This window comes from Buteo buteo, chromosome 2 (assembly GCF_964188355.1).
Source record: "Buteo buteo chromosome 2, bButBut1.hap1.1, whole genome shotgun sequence".
Taxonomy (NCBI): Eukaryota; Metazoa; Chordata; class Aves; order Accipitriformes; family Accipitridae; genus Buteo; species Buteo buteo.
Genome location: NC_134172.1, coordinates 24,595,699 through 24,615,505, shown reverse-complemented (window position 1 = coordinate 24,615,505; position 19,807 = coordinate 24,595,699). Strand labels below are relative to the sequence as shown.

Below are 19,807 nucleotides of genomic sequence, written 5' to 3'. Positions count from 1 at the left end.
GCATATACAAAGTGCTAATAACAAATTATTAGACATGCAAGCATCATACAGTGCATATTGTTCCAGCCAAAGAAAGAGTCTGATGAGAATATACAAAAATGGACTGATTAGTCAATGGCAATCAGCATTTCTGTACAAGGTGAGTAGAGTAAGCAGGAGCAAGTAAATGTTTGTATCACATGAAAGGCATTCTTTTCATGTCAATAAGGCAGCAGCACATTATTGACTGAAATTTTATACCCGAGAAAAACTCTTACGCTTCTGTTTTGAGATTCTGCACTTTTCCCACTTGAGAGGTTCCTATCAGGCTCTAAATCTGGGCAGAATAAAAGGGGAAAAAAGCCTCAAAGTAGAAAAATTGAGCTACCCTGGCCTTCTTGTTCTGTTTTGCAGACTGAGGGCATTTTTCAAAGGAGGCCTCCCGCTAGCGCAGGCACACCACCCAGACCCTCCCTGAGCACTGCTGCCTACTATCTTCTGAGCTTAACGCATCCCTGAAGATGGAAGGTTTCCCTCGGTTTCTACAGACAGGTCTTCCAAGGCCCTCAAATGCAGCAGCAGGCTGCATGTTGTGCAGCTGTAGACCCCAGTGATGAGCACCGTCACTGATACCAAGGAGCCACAGGAGCCACCCCTGGCAGACAGCCCCACAGCCCTGGCTCCAGGATTTGCAGGATCATGTCGTTTCATCTAGAGAGGATTACAGACAAGGCAGGGACTCTTTTGCGTCTGGAATTGTTTCGTATCTCTATTACTAAATGAAATTAATTTACCTTTAAATAATTATTCTTTTATTTTGGACTAGCGTATCATTTTCTTGTGTCTGTAGCTGCCTACAACAGCACACTCTCGTCTCCCATACAAACAATGACTGATGGTAGCCATGAGCAACAAGGTGTCAATGGAAATTATATGGTGAGAACTCTCCAATCTGGCTTATGATGCTTTAACGCCTCATGCGGTAGCCTCTAAGTTCAGCACCTAAAAGATTTAGGCTGGTACAATTATCCAAACATGGAAGAGCACATCTTCAGCACATGCACTTTGATCACCCATTAAGATGAACTGGACATATGTGAATGTTTTCAGGAAGAAAATTTCAAACAGCTCCTGCAGTATAAAACAAGCTTTTCCTATGTCCAGCATCACAGATCTGGGCATCAAACTGCACATGCAAGAAAACAGGTTATTTAAAAAAAAAATCCAGGGAAAGGTTCTCAACAGTGCCCTGCTGTTGACTACCCATACAAGTCCTCTCACCTCTGCCCACACTTGGACTGATAAGGATCACTAATAAAGTATTAGTGGATCTAGAATGAAAAAAAAAAATAAGGAGAAGAGAAAGGAGGGAAGATAAGGAGAGCAGATTTTACCTATTATTAGTAATCCAATTATTCATGAATTTTGCCCCACAGCTGCAGGAGAATTTAAAATGCTCATGTTTAAATTTATAACAAAGCACCTAGAGATTAGAAGCAAGAAACTGGGGATGTTAGATCAGACTTGGCAAGCCCTATCAGAAAGCTATTTATATAGGTACCACAGCCAGGAGGTGGCACGCAGAACAAAGGCATCTCCCATCCCTTGTGCTACAACCAGGGACAACATCACCTCCTGCACACCACAGGCTCTTCCCACGGGTTATTTCAGGCACTGTAAGAGCAGGCCATGGTGAGAGGGAAAGCCATGGCCAATCCACCTGTCCATCAGCCTGAGCAGGTGATCCTGGAAGGAGCAGTAACCCCCAAGGATGGGGCATCTTGAACGTTTTCCCTGCACAGCATGTCCTCTGACCAGGATCCCTAACTGAGCCTTTAGCCAGGCAGTTTTGCATCATAACTGAAACACAATGCTGCCTTTTCAAAAGATTTTGAAGCCCAGACCTCCAGTGTAGCTGCCTACATTTCCTTCTTCTCAACCCCCCTTTGCGTTACCTGCTCAACTACAGTTTGCCCCCCTAACTGATGTGCACGTCGCTGCTCACCTGCATTTGCAAATCTACATCGATACATTGAGGATGCAGTTGCACACTTCCAGAAATGACCTTGCCCTCCCCTCACAGGGCCTCCCCACTTATTTTTGCTACAGTTACAGGCTGGTTTTTGTGATCTTTAGTGCCATCTACTGTGACTGTGGAAACATATCACTACTAACCGTATGCTCACACATCTTACAATGCGTCTTGCGTGATAAGCGTAGTTGTTTGAGGTGTTTTTTATCACCTTTCAGGTTATGCCCTGCGATTGTGTGTGCTGTGTATCCCAGATTTACATATACTTTAAATGAGAAAGAGCCAGACATGACGTTTCTCATTTACAGGATGGAAGAAAGACAGCATTCAGGGACACTTGCAAGGTAATGCTGGGGTTAAAGGTAGGCAAAACTTTGCAGTTTTGGTCAAGGGTGGGATCCATTTAGCTTTCACTGGGGTTTTAGTTAGCCTGCTAACAAATCCATTAGCTTTCATGCCAAATGTTGCTTCCAGCTGAAATTTATAGAAGAACCTAGCACTGCGTTCTGCCCTATACACGCCATGACAGAGATTCAGAGGTTTTAGTGCCAACCCCAAATGAAGCCATGCACCTCAAGGCACTGCAAGAATTCTAACTTCTGACCAGAAAGCAAGAGGTACTGGCCATTTTGCACCTGTCTTTCTGTCCTGGAAGCTGAAACTAAGAGTGTGGGGAGACCATGCTGTGATTCACAACAAAACACTGTGGCAGCGGGAGGACATCTGCATGCGCTCTCCTGCAGCCAGGCGCCTGCCTGCTCTGCCTTCTCATCACCCCAACAGGGAGAGTGTCGGCCCACAAGAGACGGTGTGAAACGTGTCGCCCGGTCACACAACTAAACGTCTTGCGACTTCATCTTGCATGTCATTTTAGCTGAACTCAGGGCAGGTGGCCCTGACAGATCTGAACTGTTCACAAGCTGTGCTTGATTCTGTTTTGCAGACTAAAATAATTTAATGAAATCCAATTAACATTCAACCCGGTGAAAGTATTTCAAGCCCAAAGGCAGATACTGTCAGCCTAACCTGACCTTTGCTGCTGTGGGTTCAGCTCTTTGTAGGACATCATCAGCCTAAATTATCCTACATTAGGAAATTGGGATCTTCTAAAAACACTGATGTGGCTAAACATTTTAACATTTTAAATGCAATTCCTTTTAAAAACCACAAATGTGCTCAAGTTTCCTCAGAAAGTGCAGCAGCAGAGGGGAGGTTCAGCTCGTGGGGGGCTGCAGAAAAGGCTAAGGCTGTGGTTTGAGCCGTCCGCTTTAAGAACAGTAATGACCCAGAAGCAGGCATTCACACGCTTTAATGAATTCTTCTCCCTAACTCTTGAAATGAAATCCTGATCCTACTGACATCAATAGGCATTTTTTTCATCGTCTGCCAACAAGGCCAATATTTTGCTTTGGTTGTAATGGAGAAAACTTTTTTTTTTCTTTAAACACGGCCTAAAGCTGCCTCAGCGAGAGCAGGGAGCTAGTGGCTGGTCACAGCTCTGGCCGCAGCTGGATGCTCACAGAGAAGGCAATGGACCTGGCAAAGCAGCAGAGCCAACTCTGGCTAATGATCAGCTGAGGAAGAGCTGAGAAGAAATCGAGGAAGAAGACAGCCAGGACACCAAAGCACATTAAAAATAGGAGGGAAATTATAGCTTGCTGTCTCCTGCCTTCCATGCCCCTTGCCAGTGCCCTTCTGATATGGGGTAGCCATTCTCCTTCTGGGTATGTGTCTTGGGTCTCCCTCTAAAAAACCTGGGTTTTTTGTAAACTATTTTTCTATTTAAACAACTCCTACAGAATCTAGGCTACTGTAAATATTTGCATTAAATCAAATGTAGGCAGCTCAGTGCTTCAGTACGTGCCTTCCAGTCTTTTTTTGTCTATAATTATCTATAGAAATGCCACATTTGGGGATTCTGACAGTTTATTTTCTGATACCACCATCCTGAGTCTTTTAAGATTCAGGGAGGATTTCGATTAATCCTTAACCGTATTATGTAAGATCAGTCTGTATGGTAGCCACTGTAATTAGCAGTAACAAAATAAGCAGTAGTATCACACTGGTAAAACAGCACACCTTGCAGCAAAGCTGAAATCAGGGAAAGGTTTCCTGCCTGGGTTTATTGCTTGGGTTACACAGCTATGGCCTGGCATGTAAAATTAAAATCTAGCCTATACTTTGAGCAGGAAAATGAGATTTTTCTTTACAGATCTTATTTTCTTACTGAAGGGAATCCCACAGCTGGGAGCTTTCAGGCACCAGAGACACCAGCTACTATTATTATTATCATTAATAAAAAGTAATTATATAGAAATACCCATTAGACTTGTAGACTAGAAAAAAATTAATAACTAGGACACGAGGTGACAGAGAAAAATTTTGATTTATACAGATTTTTTTAACCTAATGGAGAAAGTCTTTGTGATACCCAATATCTCTATTTTCTGAAAATCTGCATCATTCACAGGAACTGTAGGAAGCATTTTTGTCTTTTTTTGTAATTTTACTTCACTCTACCTGCAACAGCACCAGTCATCAACACATTATTCCTAAAACCATAGGGAGACACACAAAACAGCAGTGTTACTTTCAGGCTGTCTTCAAAACAAAAGCCAAATCAAAGATTAGCAACAAAAATACTACTCAGCTAATTATCTGGCATAAATATCTTATCCTGGGCTATGATTCCTAGTATCAGCTGGACAGTCTGACTTCATCCTTTCTGGTTCATCTAACAAGGTTTGTTTTGTTTATGAATTACTTCACAGGTTCAAAACCCAGCCATGTGATGTTCAGACACACCATTCCTAGGAACAGTATTTTCCAGTCTGTGACATTAACCAAAATTGCACCTGAGTTTTGGGGAGAAACTGTTCAGTACAACCTCTCATAAAACCATGGCAATTCATCCCAGGAGAAAATTTGATCCTTTGCCTTCCATAATATGCCAGCAGAATACTTCCCCATGGTTACCTCAATTAATTAGGACATATAGGTTTCTAAATTTATTCTAGTTTCTCTCTCATTTCTAAAGCTACTGCTGCAGACAGTCATTAGTAAGCTGCTATGGTGTAAAATTTTTAATTTATGTTTCATCTCTGCTGATATACACCACTTAAAACTCACATGGGGCAGCTTAATCCTCATCTACATGCAAAAAAATTCTTGGTTTATCTCAAATACAATTAGAAACGTGACTTATTCAGTGCAACAGTTGAAAACCCTCAGGGGCGGGGTACGCTCCTATCAATTTAATCTAGTTACTAAATCAAGATATACTGATATTAAAAGATGAAAACCAAATTAAGAGTATCCACACAGGAATCAAAACCTGTTTAACTAAACTAATTAAAGTAACATATTCTAAACCAGTGTTATCATCATATTCCATCAATATCTTTGTTTATTGTGACCAAAGGGCTTCTGATACAAACACCCTGAAAGACAGCTATGGGGTTAGATTATGACGAGTGACTGATGGTCTTGCCTGAACAACAAAGGTCCAGAGGGTATTTTTAGTAAAAGGTTTGCTAATAAAAACGCACCTCATTTCTAGTGTGAGCTTGCCTAATTTCACCTTCCAGTGACTTTTGGTCATTATCCGCCTCAGTCTGCCTGCTCTGTTAAACTGAACAGCTTGAGGCCCTGCAGTCCCTTCTAACATTTCTCAGGGCTTAAACCTCCCCAGTTCTTGACCATGCTTGTTGAACTGTGAACACCAGAACTGAACTCTGTATCCCAATGCTAAAACCAACAATGGTAAAACTACTGGACTCACAATACGCCATGCCTGAATGTCCAAGCACCAACACAGAGACCTGGCTGATACTGGTTGGCAAAATCACAACATTCTCCCATAAGCCTTGGATTCTTGTGTCAGGGATTTTTACTCCTTGTTCAGGACTGAGATCAGGACTGGCAGGCTTAAATTTACCTTATTTGCCCTATTTGTTAATTGGAAAACCTTTCTGAAACTTGCTCTGTAATTTAAGAGTTCTTGAAAGCAAACACAAATGGTTTAAAAAAAGTGACAATTTTATGCTCTTTTAAGGCTTTGTGGCATTTTTATTTCTAAAAATGACTAAATTCCCACTCTGCTATTTAATATGTGCCAGTGCTACTATTAGAAAGGAAATGTTTCATTAGCATCTTGTGATTCAACTCCATGTTTTTTTCCCAAATACACACTGGACTTAATTAGTGACTGTTTCTGTCCTTTTGCACTATTATTAGGTCTACTAATGTAGCAAAATTATTGTTAAGATTCTATTTACTCGTTCTTACCATCCTTCACTGTTTTGGCTAAAGATTTTGCTTTGTATTCTTTTTCTTTTTGTTTCTATAATTCTTGTTTCACCTTCATTTTTGATATGCCAACTTACAGCTTTATCCATTTTTTTTATGTTTTATATTATTTGTCATAAATTGTCTTCCATTCTCTCCTATGCTAGCTGATTTTTTCAGCTGATGCAAACTTCTCTCAGCTGTGGGATTGTGTCTTTCAGGAATCTACTAAAATGTTCTCAGTCTCCTGATTCATGTACAACAGGGAGGCCAGCCTCATGCATGCTTCTTCTCTTTAACTTGGAATACATCAAATAATACACACCTTCCCCTCCCAAAAACAAGTGATATTTCGGTTGAACCCTACACTCACTTGTAACAGATTCATTAGTGGTTTGATAAATAGAACACAGAGTATATTCTCATACATTTAGTTTTCCAATTACAATATATTAATTATTTCATTGTATGCTGAGGGTAAAATACCACTACTTTTTCTTTTTTTTTTTCATGTAAATTTTAGTATGCACTATATAAGACAGTGGGTAGAGTCAATGTGTTATGAAACTACTTGCTTCAGTAAATTACATTCTATTTAAGTTAATACTACTTTATTAGTGATAAATATGTCTCATGCCCATAAAACACTACTTGGCATAAAATGATGAGAAAGCTACTACAAGCTATAGATGATGGTGGGAATGCATGCACTACACACACCCTTTTCAATGGCTTCATTAAAACATTCAGAAAAAGAATTGTAAATTGCACATGAAGCCAAAAACAGACATCAAAATGCAGCAAAAGAAGAGGGGCCCTTTGCACCTACAGAAACTTGTATTTATTTATACAAGGTAGGAGTCCCAAGATATTTGTATATGCTGGAACAGCTCTTAAAAATTATATAGAATTAATTTACAAAATACCTAAAGTATGGTCCTTCAGTGTTTTTATTCACATCTTCTACCCACTTAGCTACATTATATTCTCTTTTGAACCATGGGTTTAAATACCTGCAGAAAGCAATGGAAGGAACAGAGAAAGCAGAAGAACAAGAATAGAAAATCTGAGAACACACAGCACAAGCTTAGCAAGGATGTCTTCATCCCCAAAATGCAAGTGACTATGGCAAATAAATCAGTATGGATGTTGGGTGAGGACTAGGCAACGTGTACAACTGCATGAAAAAATCTGACCTACAAGAAGACTCGTATGTTTGATTAACCTGGAAACTCTTTGGGATACATCATTCATTTAATGTCTTAAGGGTAAAATTCACTCCCATGCAGAGGGCCAGCATTAAGCTTATTGTCTGAACTCCTCTCATGATCTCAGAATAAGGATGAAGGGGCATTTTGGCTCCAATCCTGCAGTTTGCTTGTTGAAGACATATGTTTTCACACAGCTAAAATAAATTGCAAGATAATAGCCTAATGAGCACAGAAACTTGGGCTTGGCCCTTTCTACAGGAATGAATTTCAGCCTCAGTGTGTTAAAAGGCTTGAATTGTTTGCCACTACAGTGGCACTTTTTACACTTATGTGCAAATAACTCTCTGATTTTTCAATTATCATTTAATTTGGTAGGACCACAAGAAGCTTTAATGGAGGTGGGCTGCAGAGTTATCTCACATTTTACAGAAGGAATCTTGATACCAAACCCACACTTTTTAGGAAAAAAGTCTGAGCTGCATACTCATATTAGCTACATGAAAACTCTGAAATAAAAACAGTGTTGAATTATCTGACAGTAATATTACCAGGAAGGAAGAATTTTTCTGTAACTGGTTTCTCTTAGTCCCCAATAACAAGGTTAGCGAATTGCTCCCCCTCTGTCATGTTATGAAAAAAGGGCAATGTAGAAACAGGAGTCTGCCTGGTCCAATTTAAAGTCTGTTCTTGTTGTATAAGAATGGCAACAGTTTAACGATTATTTGTGATCACCACCTTTATATAATAGAGACTAGCACACTCTGAAATAGGAAACAAATTGTAACCAAGGAAAAAGGGAAAGAAAATTCCTCTTTAAGTTATTTTCAATATTTCTGGGCCAGTTCTCGCCACCCTTGTTTATAAGTGACTCCAATGACCTCACACATGGGAAGAGGCCTTACAAGGGATTGCTCAGATGAGTAAAGGTTAGGCCAGATCATGTCATTCAACCCCCACCATATTTCAAAACACGTTGACGACAAAAGCAGCAGCACTTTTTCGACTCCTTTTGCTCCTTTTTTGCTCTGGAACTTCTCCTCCCCGCCCCGCACAAGCACAGCCACAGCTCTCAGAAAGTACTCGCCCTCAGCCACAAGTGCTTCTAAGTAGCTTCCTCAGCTCGCTTATTTATCAGGAATCGGGAGTGCTTTATGCTTTCCAGCTTGGGCTCTTAGAGAAAGAAAACATCAAAGGTGGTAGCGCAGCAACAGATGAACTGCAAGTGAAGCAACAGGCTGACGCCAGCATCATCAGGAACTAATAAACTTCTGCTTTAGCTTTAATTGTAGGTGCACTACACATTTTCTTGTACATGCTGCAGTAGTTTTGACTTGCTTTTTTTCATTTGAAAGTGTCTTTTGGTAACCATGAAACACTCCCAATCTGGCTTCCTGTATTGGAAAACAAAGTGTAAGGTGGTATCAAAGCATGCAGTTGTTGCACAACCGTGTTGCAGGGTTTCCTGGGTCTGGTTGTACTACAGACCGTCGTTGACCACCTCAATTCATCTGTTACAGAAAGGTTAAACTTGAGTTACTGCAGACCACTACGTGATACCATTAGAAAGCTCTCAGGCTGATCTTCCTGGCCACATGTTCATTAGTGATGGCCAGGATCTGCATTTTCTTTCACTGAGAAATTCTGCTTTAAAACACAGGTATCCTTACACGTAAGCCTACAGCTAGACCAACAGCTCGATTTGGCTTGTAGCGCAACATGCAACAAGGCAAAAGACCTGGGCTCAAGAGGACTTGTACTCCTCAGGCTGGCGAGGAGGAAGGTTAGCTAGCGCTGCATCAGCAGGAGCACCTCCAAGCAATCACGGTGTTTTGCCACAGTGAAACTATTGTATACTGAGGGAAGGGACTTTTCACGGGATAAAATGGCAGCCCAGAATGCAGGGGCAGGCGAGACTGACCTGTGATCCCGACTCCCTGTTTGGGGGTGGTCAGAACCCCCTGGGCTTATGCCTTGGGCCGGGATTTGGTGGGCGAGAGAAAGCCCAGGCTCAGATGCATGGGTTACCCTGCTGCAAAAAGACAATATATAATAGAAAGTCTAAGCCAAAGATGTTTGTATCAGTTATAACAATGAGGACAACAAACGCTTATAGGAAAAGCAGTGCAAATTAACAAAGGTCAGAATTGCTATTTGGCAAAACACATGTTCCCTGGAACTTGTTTTAACACAAGCTCCCAATTAAAGTGTCAGCTTATTCAGAAAATTCTCATTATCATTCCTGTATAACTCTAATTGATTTTAATAGAAAACTTGTTTTATCAGGCCATTTCATCAACCCTGTTTCTGAAAAAGCCACAGAAACATTTGGCTTGTTGGCATACCTTCCATGTGAACTGAACCATCTGCCTTTAGTAAAGAACACAAATTTTGTTTTAAAACATCTAGAAACAATTAAAAACATCCCAAAAGAGCTTTAGCAGTCTCCATAGAACTATACACTTAGCAGAAGCCTTGTTAACGTATCTGTTAGGTACAAGGGGTCACACAAAGGCACGAGCAGTAGATTTTTCAGGAACTGCCCAGTGTGCTTGCAACCCTCCTGTCAGTGCTGCTCCTGAGGGCTGCAGAGCTCAAACCTTGCTCAGTACGTCAGAAATTTTGCTTAAATGATTAATGGCATGAGTCTCTATCTAGTGCTTGGCTGTATAAAAAAAAAAAAATTGTGCATAATACGTGCAGCTACTGCAGACTTACGCATACGTCAGATACTTTTGTAGGGAACTGTATTAGTGCACACCTGCTTAAAAAAAAATTGAATTCAGCACCCAATGAACCCAATTTTCTAGTGGTTAACTACACTGTCTCTACTACTAACAGGTAACAGTTTTACCCCTTTCCTTCCATCTCAACAAGTACGCTTTATTGGACTCCCAGGGGCCACAAAGGTGGATTTTCCAAATGCTATCCATTGATTCAGAACAGATTTCAATATTATTCTATATTTCCCAGGGAAGGTAAGAAGGTAAATCTGTCTGGGAAAGCCTTCATGTATTCTGAGGCATCCTCAAAGCAGCTGGTGTTGCTTTTTGTTTTCCTAAATGAGTAAATGCTGGCCACAGTTAGATCATTCTCAGTCAATTTTCTCTGCTCACAAGTTATCTCTCTGACCAGAGTTACTGTGCACCCTTGGCAACTCTTTCCATTCCCCACCAAATCGACACAGCACGTGGATCATTCAGTGGGAGCTGTCTCTCCAAGGGGTGACAGGCTTGCCAAGGAGACCTGGTTAAGTCCAGGATATGGACCCAGTATATGCGGTCCCATGCAGTCCAGGATAGACCCCATCAGGAGAAAGAGCATTTTCCTGCCTGGCAGGTCTCTCTCAGGAACACACGTGCTGTGCTTCATCCCTAACAGGCTGCTGCACAGCCCTTGGGAAGTACAAGCCTCCTCCCTCTAGCTCCAGGGCCGCTGCTGGGTTGAGAGACTGTAATAAGCAGCAAGAAGGAAAGCAGGGAATTAGGTGGAAATTCAGGGGCACCTTTAAAAGAGAAAGAAATTTAGAGGGAAAAAGATTTCCAACTCATATTCTCTCTGTCTACCCACTTATTTAGTGCTCCAAAGTTCTCAGTGAAAATGTATAATATACCAGCTGAACAGCACAGAGGAAAAAAATACGCCCACCAGCATATTTACTGAAAACAATACTCTTTCCATGCAGTTACGTTCACTCTAGGCTAAAAAGAGCTGACCTGGTTTCATTCTTTATGGACCAATTCAGCCCCAGTGTACACCTCTGCTGAATGATAGAATAATGGTATCATTAATTTAAACCTTTTTTTTCCTTTTTTAACAAATTTTAAGAAATACAATTGGAAAATGATGGAAAGCACAGGACAAGTTTCTAAAGAAGAATGTGCAATCTCATTTGTATTCTTGGCAATTTGGTCAGACTAATTTTGCTTTTATCAAACTGTCTCATGCAAAGAGAAAAGAAAACAAGCAAAATAACATTTCAGTAAGAGTTTATCAGCACAAAGCCCAAGAGCTCAGGGGCATTTGGCAGATAAACTCCTCCAAGGGATCTAGGGCTAAAATTTCTGCTTCCATGTTGCCATTTTGACCATGCAATGTTAAAATTGGAATGTGCATCAAACTATTATTTCAGTAATTTGTAACAGAGGGCCTTCTCTATGAACCTTTCCAAGCCTACTCACCTCAAGACAGTGAACTGCAGATGGAAGAAAAGTTTCAGAACAAACTCAAAATGCCCATACCGAAGAAAGCAGGGCCCAGAGAGGAGTTAGCATTATTGGTTTCCAGCACGGTTGGTATCAAGCCCGTTTGCTCATAGAGGTGCAAAGTTTGTACTAATAATAGGGGGAAAGGGCACTGCCATCACCACCATGGTCAAAGAAGGAGCCATTCCCGTGTGGTGTAAGTGCTGTAAGAGCAGGCCAGTGCTTGACAAGCCCAGAGATTATGTTTCCAGCCACTCACCATTCATTCACAAAAGCAGCCTGAACCAGCAGGCTTAAGTACATAAGGAAGGCTCTTTCCCTATGGGGAGCACTGCACACATGGGCTCTTCAGTAAATGTAACCAATAAATTAATAAGAAAGCAACTCTAAGCCATACTAGAAAGGTCTGGGGATCAGGTAAGGACTCTCATTACCCATTTATTGCAGGGCTTACTCAAGACTGGCTGTTTCAGGCTTACAATGATAAACTTCAGGGTACTCTCAAAGGAGACGGATACCTCTCCTAAAACTTCCAGGCAGGTACGCAGAGATGCAAATCTCTAACTCTGCAATGGCCCAACCCAAGGTGAAGACAAGGGTAGGAAACAGGTTATCAGAAATTCAATATTGAACCAGGATACACTCAGCAATGGCAGTTTACTGTAGACAAAAGCCTGCAGTGATGGTGCAGGCTGCCACCATCATTGGGAATTGCTATGGGAACGACTGTGAGGAAGCCTACATAAAAAAGAAAATTGATAGTTAATTTTTAAAGAATACATAAAAAGAGGTTGAAATACATTAGCCAAACCATTTACCAGATTATCAGTCAGCAATCAGAATGGGCCACAGAAAAAAAAATGCAGCTGTCTACTTTTCAGTACTCTTAATCTCCATCTACAAACCACAAATATGAAAACCGTACTTTTTTGCTTTGCTTTTATAAGTTCAGACTTACTCAGTTGAATTAGACCGTGGCCTAAATCTTTTGCCTCTGACTTTCTTTCTGTTTCCTCCTATATTACCTGAAAGAAATCAAAGGATACAGATGGTAAAATAACTTGAAACTCACCTGCGTCCCATGCCAAACTGTATATTCTTTTTGTATCCCCAGCAAAAGAGTCATTACCTCATTAGCTTTAACCATCTAAAAGTCACAGGTCAGCTCCTCTTGATTTACCTCAGACCAGCTAAACTTGACACCTAAGTGATCCTTCTCTACTTTTTGCTGCAACTGTAAAAAACTCCTTAATTTCAGCTTTCATTTGAGAAAATCACTACACTTCAGCAAAACCACTAAACACTGCCTGATAAAATCACAGAAGCTGGCAAGAGCGAATAGATGACTTCTTTTTCATGTTAGCTCACACTGGAGGAATGGGAGAAATTAAACATCATTTCTATGTGACAAAGCATTGTGCAAAACAGGTACTTGAGTAGGGTACTGCTAAATCCCAATTCCAGGTTAAATTAGCACAATTGTAAGGAGCCATGCTGCTGTCCTAAGATCAGCTAAACTTTCAGCAGAGCAGCAATAGCCCAGAGGCTGGTTTCCACTGTGGCCAGCACTGAGGTTCACACTTACCTTGCCAAGAATTACTCCTAGGCCTCCCATTTTCACAAATGTCTGAAATATGTTTTGTGTCTGGGATCCTTTCACTCCAGGAATGAGATAATCCATTTGACCTGGAACAGGAGGGCTCAGATACGGTTATTTTTAAGGGTATTATCTCACATCAGTGTTAGCTCAGTGGTTCAGAGACTCACATTCCCGAGGCCGGTGACATAACACAGCCTAAGGTCTGTCTGCACTAGCAGAGCATCCAGGATTTCTGGTTAAACCCTGCAGTTATGCTTCACAGCTGTCCCTGCAGCAGTTCGGTGTGCCCACGTTCAAGAGCCAGGCTTCAGCACTGCTTTCTTGCATGTCTGCTGTGGAAAGCACAAACACCAGTGCACACCAGATTTCCTTTGGATTTGCAGCTCTGCCCCAGTTCTTAGCTGGAAGATGCTCTTCCAACTGTGCTCATCTCAAGGGTTTTTTTAACTCACAGTTAAGCACATCCCACCTGCAGGCTGCCCACTCCCTCCTTGTGCTGCTGTAGGAAAGCCTGGACTGCTTCCCTCACCCCACTGCTACCAGTCTCAGGGGCCCAGGATTCTGTGATGAGCATCCTCCCACCCACAGCTGGTAGCTCCAGTGGAGGGGTAACTGCCTCATTTTTGCTAATTCTGAATTTTTATTATATTTTCTCAGCCAGTCACTGCAGTATATATTCCTAATGCTAAACTCAAAGCCAAAAACAGTCTTTTTAGCTAGGTGCTTGGTGCAAACTGAAGTTTTTCTTTCCTCTTGTATACCCTCTAAGAGCCAGAGATGTGTGTGGCAATGTCCAACACATGGGGTTTTGCAACAGGCTCCCTCCTGTTGAACTAGAGCTGCTGCTCAGCTGTTTGCCGTGAGATCTACAATTACATCCAAAACAGAACACAAGAGGAAGTTGAAAACTGGTCAGAATAGATGACTTATTTATTACAAAGAAGTTTTGCTTAAAGGAACTATTTCTGTAGTTTCTAAGTCTGGATACTCTTGCATTTTTCAGTCTCTGCTTTCCTTGGACGGCAGGAATCTGAGAGATCCTCTTCAGTTTCCAGAAGACCAGGCTAATCACAGCCACACTGAAGTAAGCCCAGGATTTAATTAATTCAAACTTAATTACAGCACAAAATGTCTGAGAACCAACAGATCCACTGACTGTTTTTTTTAATAATTTTCTCTTCCTAAAGGTCTATTTTCAGGTTCAGGAATGTCTTGCTATATACTGGTTTTAGTGTCTGCTACCTCGTAACAGCAAGAGTTATCATAAAGTTCTGTCTTAACCCTTGAACATCCTCTGAATACCAACTAACACTTCATAGTGCTTTCCAGCACGGAGAAGCCCAGGGAGCTAATGGCCCAGTCACTCCAACATCTCCGAAAAGATGCCATCCATATCTGCACACAGAGCAAATCAAAACCAGCTTGGAAGGTAGGAAATAGCACTCCAGGCATTCAAATGGAAGGACTATGTCAGCTCCACCACAATGTTAATGAAATATTTGTCAGACTTACTTTTTCAGACTTGACAGTGGCACAACATACCTGAACTGGTGGTGGGGAACAACAAAACTCTCTAGTACAGACAGACCTTAGAAACCATTAGCTTTTTGGAACGAATAATAAACAGAGACACATGAAAGAAATGAAGTATGAAAAGAAACACAGATACTGAATGAAAGAAGAAATGCATTAAATGGCATTCATTTAAAAAGAAACTATTTTTCTTAACTGGTACTTGAACCTGCTTACACAAAGCTATGAAAACTTGCTTTCCCAAAACTTTTTTCAAAATTTTATCCAAATGACAAGATTCTCCAACACAAACACTGCATCATTTAAGATTAACACTTGCTCCCTGAAAAAAAAAATTATTTATTCACTCACACATCTAAAAAGCTGAATTTAAAAATCAGAAATCACTATTTAACCACTACTACAGTTTTTCTAATAACATATTCATTAGAACAGACTGAATGAAGTCGCATATAGGATCAAGCTGCTATAGCCAAATAGCGAATGTCACTGCAAATGCATCCCTTCTATACATTTCTCATTACTTTCTTCAAAATAACAACAAAGAAAATGGCTTCATCAACTGCACAGTTATAGACTGCTCAGCAAGACAAGAATTGAGAATTGCAGTTTTCTTATGAAGCAGTTCAGGATTGTCTATTACTCCTACGACATAGTGCTTCTCATAAATTGTTTTAAAGTGCTAGCTGGAGATTTTTATAATTAAAGGATTTCTAACTGCAGACAGATGGTGAGCATCATGACCTAATGACCTTAGCAATTACAAATGACTCTCAATGCTTTTCAGTGAATTTTCCATTTTAAAATGTTGTTGGTTTTTTTAAGTAACTGGAACAATAACAGAATTAGTGATATCTCATCAAGGGCAAAATCTAATGCCCTCCTTGGTTCCTCATAATAGCAAGCACAAAACTACAAAAAGTCTTTGTAGAATTATTTTCTAAGATAACACTTAGCGACCATGTAGTATACTAGCCTAGTAAGTGGAATAAAATGCAAGCACCACCATCTTTAATGTGAGACAGCAAGAATATTATCCAGAAGTCTAGGTCAACTCAATGAATTAATGACACTGACAAAGATATAAAAATAACATTTATATTGAACAGTTTATGTTTATAACTATTATTGAAGCAAGACAGTGTTCCTTTTCTTTGATTACATGACCAAGATTTAAAAAATTGTGGGGTTTTATTTAATTTTTTTTTGAGCCAGCAATTTTTATTAGAGTCTACTTGAAAACAATTCTCAAGCAGGGAGACAATGAAAATTTGATTAACCAAAAACTGGTTTACAATGGAAAACTTGTTTATTCTGGCCTATTTGTAATAATTAGCAGCTCAGGGCATCTGAGAAAAATCAGTAATCAAAGCACAAAGGATGCTATTTCAAACATTCCACAAAGAAAGAAGAAAGACTCAAACCTGCTGCAAAACAATGAAATGTTCTGACTAATGGAATAATGGGTGATGGAACAGGTAGAAATCTGAAAATGCGACAGAAAAGCAGACCTCTTCTTAGAACTAGATGCAGAGTTTGTGCTGACTCCAGGAGGCATGTCGCTATAAAAAGAGTCGGCCTCTCCAGGCTTTTTTACATAATCTCCCTGGGGTATTTGTCTAAAGTATAATAAACATTGTAGAGTCAGAGAACATGACAGGCACCAGCACACACACAAACATGCACAAACATTAGTTTAAAAGAAAAGAGGCAAGGCTAGTGATCCTTGAGGAAACTGTTAACCACACACAGTAAACCTATTAATAAATAATTTAACCATCTGAGAGAAAATTCCCGCATGCTTCTGATATGTGCAGAAAAGTAGATTATGTGGTTTTGGTAGGGGAAAACAAGGAACATTTCACTGATAAACTCTGATTATAGTTTTCAAAGTGAATAGTTTGTGGTTCTTGAGACATTGGATAACCAAGTTCAGACATTTCAAATGGCTCATCACTCTGGTTGTGAAAAGCATCCCCAGGTGCAGCACAAATACTACAGCTTGAGCTGAATGCATGCCTGGATCAAAAAGGAGTTCAGGAAAGTGAAAGCCTTTTTCCTTCTGAGATAGTTGCTTTCCACTTAATTTTTGTGATCATTCCTGAATTCAAGAACTGCAACCTGTTGAGTTGTTTAAACCTCAGGAGGAGAAAACCCTCCAGTTTGTTAACTGTTCTCTTCTTGTGCAGGGGACCTAACGCCAGTGTCAGAGCTTCTCAGCTATTCCTGATTACAATAGACTCAATCAGCCAAGACACATAAAAATAATGCCACACACATCTGTCAATATTTTATCCTTTTCCAGTACTAGAAGCTTGGTTTTGGTGCATAAAACTATCTATGCATGAGAAAGTCCTAATCAAGTTATACAACTTTTTTACAGATAGTGAATTCATTGCCAGCAGAAAAACTGCCATGCAAATATTCCAGTTACAGTTCCACCAAGTTGAAAAATCCTCCCTAGTACAAGTACCTACTTTGAAAGTTGGCTATAACATAATACCAGCAGCCTAGTTATCTATTCAGCCTTGCACTTTCCAAGGCCTTTTTGCTTCAGTCTGCCCCTATTAAGATGCGCATTTATCACAAGGTTGATTCACATTCAAATTGTGTCCAACTACAGACCTGATCTGGGGTCTCTTCATTCCACATCTGAATTTCTAATGCTCCTGAAGTATTTAAAATATATAATTATATGGCACATAAATCATTAGTGCAGTGCAGTACTTCCACACTATTTCTTCTAACACCTCCTGAGTCTTGGTTCTTGTCCCATTCCTCAGCCGGTACATTGGTGTGTTCAGAGTTGACTCAGTGTGGGCAGCTCTGCTCCCCAGGGTTCCTCCAGCAAACCGTCCTCTCACCAAACTGTTCCTCCAGCAAACTGTCCTATCCCGTCAGAAACAACTCCTCCCACATAGCTGTGCCCTTTAAGCCGCACTATCTCAGCTAGCAGAATCCATGGTAATTTGCTCTTTTCATTGTTTTCAGTTTACTCATTTCAGTTGCTTAGTACTGCAAAATATCATTCCTTATGTAAGGCTCAAAAATACCTCAATGGCTTCTTTTCATCTTTATTTAAGGACTAATCATAAACAATTCCAAAAAAAGGACACTCTGGACACCCTGGTGGATGTCTGTTTTTTCCATTTATGGAGCACTCCTTCTACATATCCAAAATTATCTATTTAGAAGTCAGCCTACAGAACTTCATTTTCTGCATGAAGGAGATGTAGTTACTAAGTATCTCCATCATCTTCAAAAGCCTCAGCTTATGCTGATTTCCACTCTATCCATGCCCACAGACACAGCTGCAGACTGACTGCATACTCACAGCTCTCTGTCCATATGCTAGTTTCTGGAGATGAGGGAATTTGAAAAAGTTAGATTCGCTAATATTCCAACGCGAACATGTATGGGGCAGTATCCTGTATTTCAAGGTTCTGGCTGCTCTGTCCTCAGCCAACACTGAAACATCCACAATAGAGTGACTCAATGGGCATGTTAGTCTGTGCTTGTAAATAGATTGCATGCCACTGAGCAGCACCAAACCCTGAAATTCTGCCTTCCTTGTGCCAGCTGACATTTATGACCCACCAACCTCCCCACAAGGCTTGACTTCAATAGCTTTGCCTTTTTCCTGTTACTGTTCCTGCCACCTATCTGACCTTGTAGTACACAACCAGCACTTGGCAGAGCTTTTCTGCTTTTTGCAAGTATTTTGAGCCTGGCAGAGAAAGCACTACACAGGCAGGGGAAACAGAGAACAAGCACAACAGGTATCAGCAACAAACAAAGCAGCAGCTTGGACCAGGAGGTGGCGATACAGGCAGAAAACAGGAGAATTTGAGAAACCCTCTTATCTGTGAGGGACTGGAAGAGGAAGGAGCCAAATCCTTTCCAGAAGATCCGTCTGCCAGGCAGATGACTGATGAAAGGGAGGTGGTGTTCCAGGAGCCAAACCTGAGTCACAAAGAACTGTTTGGCTTTTGACCATAAGATTGAAAGGGTAAGAACTCAGCCATGTGCTGAAGATGGTACTGTGCTTTACCTACAAATCAGTTGAGCAGGGTGGTGAGAAGGAATGGGCTCTTCATTCACACAGCAATTTAAATGCATTGCATTTTTAACTGCAAAGAAGCTCCAGGAATTAATTTGTCTCAAAAGGTTCCTGAACATCATATTAATACTAATTATTCAATTCTCAGCCTCCCAGGAACACTTTCATCTCTAATAGCAGATGTTCAGTCTCTCCTATTGGAAATACTCTCCTGTTTTCCTAAATAAAACAGACTATCTCAGAAGTAAACATTATATTTGCTACTGAGTCCAGTGAAATCAGGATTTCAAGCAATGCCTTTAGAGAATAAATACCAATTTCACATATTCAAGCAAATATTCTGTAAAATATGATATTTCATCATTGTATTTTCCTTATAGCATGTAAATGAGCAAGAGAGAAGAAAAACTATTTCAGAACTTTCTAATACACATTCTGTTAATTTTATCACATACCTCTGTCTTCTGTAGTTTCTTTCCATACAAAGAGAAGACAAAGAAAGAAGAATGAGTTATCAGTATGCAGGTATACACGGTCAGTAAGAGAAAAAAAAAAAGTAAAGAGAAAAGTAATGTATGCAGAATGAAATTTTTCCTCAAAATATTTCTACAGAAAACACTTCTGAAATAAACATACTCAAAAACATACTAAATCAGAACAGACAAGGAAAATATATTCATGTCGATGGCTAATGTCAGTGCTGAGTTGGAGGTGGTGCAGTTCATGATGAGTTTAAGTTGATTCACTATGAAGCTGCTTGTGAAAGGTACACTCTTGCCTTCCACCTCCAAAACCTAATCCCACTGGCTAGATGTGATCTCAATATGAGCCCTTAACTTTGGAGTTGTACTCAGAAGTCCAGATTTTCAGATACTGCCAGAAGCCAAGGGTGATATACCAGAA

The 19,807-nt window shown here is 40.4% G+C and overlaps 1 protein-coding gene across 4 annotated transcripts in view; it reads right to left on the bottom strand.

Moving 5' to 3' along the window:
- Positions 1 to 19,807, bottom strand: part of ADAM22 (ADAM metallopeptidase domain 22) — a 135,308-nt gene that overhangs the window by 3,349 nt on the left and 112,152 nt on the right. For 2 of the 4 annotated variants that reach the window (XM_075048747.1, XM_075048752.1), the window contains 3 exons: positions 19,360 to 19,377; positions 13,297 to 13,397; positions 12,670 to 12,736 (listed from right to left, as the gene is read on the bottom strand). In XM_075048747.1, coding sequence (XP_074904848.1) covers positions 12,670 to 12,736; positions 13,297 to 13,397; positions 19,360 to 19,377 — 186 coding nt within the window. Of the gene's footprint in view, positions 1 to 9,427; positions 9,539 to 12,669; positions 12,737 to 13,296; positions 13,398 to 16,355; positions 16,464 to 19,359; positions 19,378 to 19,807 lie in introns of all 4 variants that reach the window. The other 2 variants (XM_075048766.1, XM_075048748.1) reach the window with 2 other exon arrangements.